Here is a 6,204-nt window from a genome sequence, read left to right as displayed (position 1 = left end):
CAAAATTATAATAGCAAATTATAGATTATTGTAGTTACTGTTGTCTGGAATCTTAACGTCACCGTCAGCCGCTCATTTGGGGAAACTGTTCTCCTTAGGCAAGCCTTTTCTATATTATACTAGGGTTTATGGGTGTCAAAAGATAATTACACGTTCCTGAATTGTCCTTAAATAATTAAATTACTCGTAAACTAAATTTATTTGCGAAAACTGCCTTTGCTTATGTAGCCACTATGTAGACCGTTGAGATTTGTCTCTCTATTTCCGGTATTTTGTTTTCTTTTCTTGCAACACAAATTGCAAATACAGACCGTAATATAAGTTCCTCAATTTCTTAAGAAATGAAATAAACTTCGATGTTACTGTACAAGAGTGTCATCCATTGCCACAGAAATTACTTTTCTACACCGACAGATAGCGGGGGAGCAGTAGATTGGAACTTTTGACGTGTGAACGTACTACATTTGTGGCGATCTATTGCATGTACAGTTATTTGCACAAATACTTGCGCAGACAAATTGTTGAGTATGGGGTTGCGTGTATTTCCCAGTAAGCTCACTGGTATCTCCGTATTATTCTTCGAACTTCCTTGCGCCGGCTAGTGTCGACTGTCGCTATAGCTGTCATAATTTGTAAACATGTAAAGCTTCCCTGTCATGGAGTCGGGGACAAACAGTGCTAGTTTGTTTACAGTAAACATCTTGTCAGTGAGGGAGAAAGGGTAGCAGGAAATGGAAGTAACTGACTCAGTGAAGATGGAGGTGAGGAGTTTCTCGTTGTACATGAACGCGTTTGAAATACGTATAATTATTTGTATCTTCGGTAATCAATGTAATGTGGAACAGTATTTCCCATACATGTGCAATAAAGATAGTAGATAGCGTGCATTGTCTTGTTTCTGTAACTAAGCATTCAACACTGCGTTGCGACTGTGTTCGTTTGTACCACCGCTGTTACGAGGGGTCTCTCAGACCCGACCTGCGTATCAGTCTTATTTGATAAAGATAGGGAGCACAAAAGGGCTTCACATTCACGTATGTTGCCTAGATGAAGTAAACAAACACGTTTTGCTTTGTATTCGAGTCAATTGTTGTCCTTTATTACTACGTAAGGAAATTAGACCGCGATTCAAACATTTACATACCGTACAGGACAAAAATGGTTACAGAATGTGACCGTCGTGTGTCATAGCACACAAAGTAGAACAATGAAAGCTGCGAAAATCAAACTCACGTATGAACAAATGAGTAGAAATCGGAAACGTTGTAAGTAAACGGAGAGTCTCCACAATGTCTTTTGAACGTACTGTTTCCACATGTCGTTTTACCACACCAGGCCACTACATGCAGTCTTTACAAATTAAACTTGAGTGTTTTTTTAGAGGCACAAACTTAGAGCATTTGTAACAAATATATTGCATTTTGCTATCTTCACACCCATAGCACCGTCCTCTCTTAGGCACCATACTCAGGTTCACAGTCCCATCGTCTTGCTGTTCGAGTCCCGCCAGTCTGTTGACAGATCTTTTGAGAGGTCGGTTGATATGCTTATTGCCGGCCCTGTGTAGCAATTGGCCTCCGACAATAGCCTACCCAAGCGATTTCAGAAAGTCTCTCCTCGTAGTCTCCCCCTGGTTGTTAGCTTTGAAGATGACTAGACTATTCATGCCTGCTACATTCAGTAAGCAAAAGAATAAGAATAACTAGTTGTTCTTGCTACATCATAGGTGGCACACATCTGATCTACTAAATCCACCCCACCCTTAGTAGCATTATGCAGAGTTATCATCTCTGGCTTCATTTCTTCCCCAGTTGTTGCATCTATTTTGTTGTCATGGTGCATAGTACTCATTATAAGTAGGCACCTGTTTTTCTTTGGTACATAACTCACTGATGTGCACGTATGCTGAAAATCAAAGATATTTGTAAAAGCATTTCTACCTCATGTGTTCACGAATTCTGGGGGAATTTCTGTCTTGTTCTTCCTTACTGTTCCCAAAAGTGTTAATTTATGGCCTTTCAGAAGCGACAGGGCCAGTTGATAGCTTGTAAACCAGTTATCCAAAATTATGTTCCAAGATGTTTTGGGAATATGATTACACAACCTTTTGACATCAGCTGCACAATTACTCACTTTTTATGGTCCATCTGGCTGCTCACCTAAATAAACTTCCAAATTTGACATGCACGCTGTTCTTGCATCAGCTAAATTGAACACTTTTATTCCATATTTGGCAGGTTTGGAAGGAATGTACATTGTTGTGAAAACTACATCGTCCTCAAAATTTGACAAGCATTTCATCTACAGTGACATATTCTCCAAGAGAATAGAGGGCTATGCAGTTTTTGGTGAACGTCGGACCTCATTAACTTATGGTCAATTCTCAGACACTGTGCCAGAAACCTGAGTCTCTGTAGGATCATTGTAGAGTAGAATAATTACAATCCTGTTCCATCTCTGTCCCAGAGTTCTTCTAAATTAATCCTACCAACCTTGTAGATTCCACCCAAATACAACAGACCAAGAAATGCTCCAATTTCACCTTTATCTGTCTCATGACTGAAGGTCTGAGCCAAAGAGTATCTCAACTTAGCAGATTCAATACGTTGGTTAGTATGTATCGCTACTACTTCCATTATTTCATCCATGAAAAACAGCCACCATATTTCTACATCTGTCCTTTTATTCTTTGCCATTCCGCTCACACCAGGAATATGGGACACACTATTATGTGTAGTAGACATGTCTTTCATCCATTTAATACACTTGCCCTTACCAACAAAATATTTCTTATTGTTGCGGTATCTATCACTGTCATCCTCACTTTTGTTGCTTTCCGTATCGTGTTCACTATCTAGTTCGACGTCCATGTCTCCTCCTTCGTCACCTGCTTTGTCACTAATAATTTCATTTTCCAGTGCATCGTTACACAGATCTCCTGTTACATCCATTATGGCCCTTGTCCGAAATAAATAGGCTGATTCAGCAATTTGATTGTGTGCTACAAACGTATTTGTGTTAGGACAAACGATACCATCATTGCTACTCTGGGTCCTATAGGCCCAACAAGTACTTACCTACTTTCTATGGTTGGTCTGGCAGACTCGAACACACTATTGGCACTCCTAGACAGTGGATTTCCACCATCACTTGACGAGCAAATGGCACAGCTGTGTAAGGTACGAAGCTACAAGTAATGCTGCTTATGTGCAATGTTGTGAACCTAATGAAAACGAATCGCTCACACAAGTCAGGGTCCGTGAGACCCACCAATAGCAGTGCAGGGTTAAGCAACATACCCCTAATACTTTTATTCCTTTATGAAGTAATGTTCATAAGCATAACACCAATGCCATGGTTGAAGGTAAAGATCATTAAGATTTCTCACATACATATTTTTCAATGAGAACAACGATAGAATCAGTGGAAAGTAAGCACATATGGAACCAAAGATAAAGTTGTTTCCTGCATGCCACTGGTGGGTGGAATAGGCTTGCGATTAATTACGTATGTATGCTACACATTTTGCCATACTACAGTTGTTCACAAAATATAAATATACATGAAGAAGAACTAAAATTGATCTCATTTCGCAGTTTCACCTTAATCTGCCAGGGAAATGAGCAGTTTATACAGCCGTAATTATTTTAACTAGAGTCCATGTTCGTCGAGGATGCAATTTTAAAACAGATTGAATGCATTTCAAGTGATAGACACTTTTATTTATATATTTATTTAACCAGGAATCATCTCACAGTGATATAGCATTTGTCATCGTAATACAACAAAAATAAATAGCTCAGAATGTACATAGACAAAATTTACAAGTATGTATTATAATAATAATAATGGCGTGTGATGAGGGCCTCCCATCGGGTAGACCGCTCGCTATTTATGTGGGTAGTACAGGATAAGACTCAGGATATTAGAACTAATATTATCTGTGTGTGACAGGGTTGGGAGATTAACATATACATTTGAACTTAGACTGAACTTGAATATGAATTCATAATATTTCTGTAAGTTGTCAATTTGTAGTAACACATTCATATGCATTTTTAGTAAGTTATATTATAATATATGGACATAACACGTGCCAAAATATACATCAGAAATTTGTCAATTGTGAAATACATTTTTTGAGAGTTTACCTTGTAACTTTATATTTTATAATGAATTAGCCTAAATACGATGTTAGTGTAGATATTGGGCTATGCTACAAGTCAAACTCTGACTTCAAGCAAAATTTCAGAGGGGAGTGTGCACTGCTCATAACAGCCAAAACATACTGTGTTCTTATAAATAAGCAAATATATTCCATTGAGGTATAATGAAAAGAACCCTCAAGATGCACAAATAAATGGATATATTTCACTAATGATTACATGTGGCAACCAGTGGATTCCTTGTATGTGATTTCTTATAGTGCAAGATAAAAAAAATACTTATCACACATAAATATTTATCACAAATAAGTTTTAATTCTTGTCATTCTTAGTCCTGAATTCTGTAATAATTGTTACACGAACACTGATGACACACTTGCACTCATTTTCTTGGAAATATATATAAAAAAGTTTTGTAGGAAAATTTAACAAATTAAGCATGCATTATCATATTACCTATTTATTTGGGATTTAATAAATATTTGGCTTTCAGGGATTTGAATTTATAGCAGTGAAGAATGAACGAGTTGAGGATATGGAAGCTGTTGAACCAGTAGCATTCCAGGTGTGGTATTATCTGTGTAAGGTTTTTCGGTAATATTGTGTATCACCATAAAAAAAGTGTAGGCAGAATTACTCCACGATATTTTATGTCACCCCTTGTATATATCAATTTTATAATAAAAGTAGTGTATAGATGAGCAACTTGACTTTCTGACAACAAGCACTAGAAAAGCATATTGCTCAAGCTAACAGATACTTTCAGTTTAAAACAAACAACAACCATCTCAACAAGAACCTCAAAAACTTCTGCCACTACTCTGGACCAAATATTTGTGAACACGAACTGTATTATAAATTGTGCAAATACAAATTTTAGTGATAGTGAAGCCCAAGAGGTAACTATCTCAGACTATTTACTACCAAGCCAAAACCATAAAAGAACCATGACTGCAGTGCACAGAATGAACAAACATTCAATCACTTATGAAGAGAAAGATGGAAGGAAGTTTCTCAGATGCATGGCACTAGCAGAAAGTTGGAAAGTTCTCTGACTTCTTCAACTATCATTTTGAAACAGTGTTTCCTCTTAAAACAGTGTTAATAGCTGGGTTACATTGTGCCTGGTGCAATGTTTTACAGAACAGTAATCAAATAACTATAAATTAAGCTGGTGGTTGTCATTTAATTTCTGGATCACTTATGCTACAAGTATTACCAGTTCCTTTTAATAACTAGCTTCATAACTGGGTCTTCTGTGAAAGTGGCCAGTCTAACCTGAACTCTTTCCCTGCGGAGCAATCATTCCATTACTGTGTAGGAGGCATTCTTAAGCAGTTTTATATAGAAGAGTGGCATCTATCAAGGGAGCCTTTAAAAAGTCACACTCTTTGCCATTGCTACAAATGACATAGTAAAGAGTCCATTAAAAATTTATTTGTTTGTTGACAATTTTATGGTTTACTGCTCCCCCTCGTCTTGCATCAACAACTTGCCAGTTACAGTTGACAATTCAGAGGCTAGAGAACTGCGCACAAAAGATGGATTTTTTCAGTAGTAGGTAAAATGTTGTGTGTTCATTTTAATAGTATGTATTGCATTTTTAGTGAGTCATAAGAGGGTTTTAATCACACCAGTCTCCATTTCAATCAGTCATCTAGGTTCCCTTGTCTGATATTTGATTGAAGGCTCACATGAATACCTTGTTTTGTGGGACCTCAAAGTAAGTTTGTAAAGTGTCAGTGGAATAACATCTGGTGCAGACAGATCCAGCCTACAACAGTTTTATAGTTTTTATTCATCTGGTCCCATCCAGAATATATCTATGTTACTTAAGGTTCAATCCAACCTTGGTACCTAAAGATAGTGCACACAGAACGTGCTGAGGGCATCAGACTGCCAACAGGGATTTATTGAACAAATCCTGTCCCTAGTGTCAGCACTGATACTAGTGGCTCATCATTTTCTATCCGATGACAATATTTGACCATATAAAATGCCTTTAAAGCAAAGTCAGTGAAAGAATCTCCAGTGTTTA

General features: G+C 37.4%; 1 protein-coding gene across 1 annotated transcript in view; it reads left to right on the top strand.

Annotated features, from left to right (window-relative positions):
* The first annotated feature begins 594 nt into the window (after window positions 1-594).
* Window positions 595-6,204, top strand: part of LOC126202950 (putative zinc finger protein 66) — a 282,869-nt gene continuing 277,259 nt past the window's right edge. Inside the window, exons 1-2 of the mRNA XM_049937060.1 lie at window positions 595-761; window positions 4,660-4,731. Coding sequence (XP_049793017.1) covers window positions 732-761; window positions 4,660-4,731 — 102 coding nt within the window. The 5' untranslated portion in view covers window positions 595-731. The remainder of the gene's footprint in view (window positions 762-4,659; window positions 4,732-6,204) is intronic.

This window comes from Schistocerca nitens, chromosome 9 (genome assembly GCF_023898315.1).
Source record: "Schistocerca nitens isolate TAMUIC-IGC-003100 chromosome 9, iqSchNite1.1, whole genome shotgun sequence".
Classification (NCBI taxonomy): domain Eukaryota; kingdom Metazoa; phylum Arthropoda; class Insecta; order Orthoptera; family Acrididae; genus Schistocerca; species Schistocerca nitens.
The sequence above is the reverse complement of the archived record's forward strand: the minus strand, read 5'-3'. Positions and strand labels throughout refer to the sequence as shown.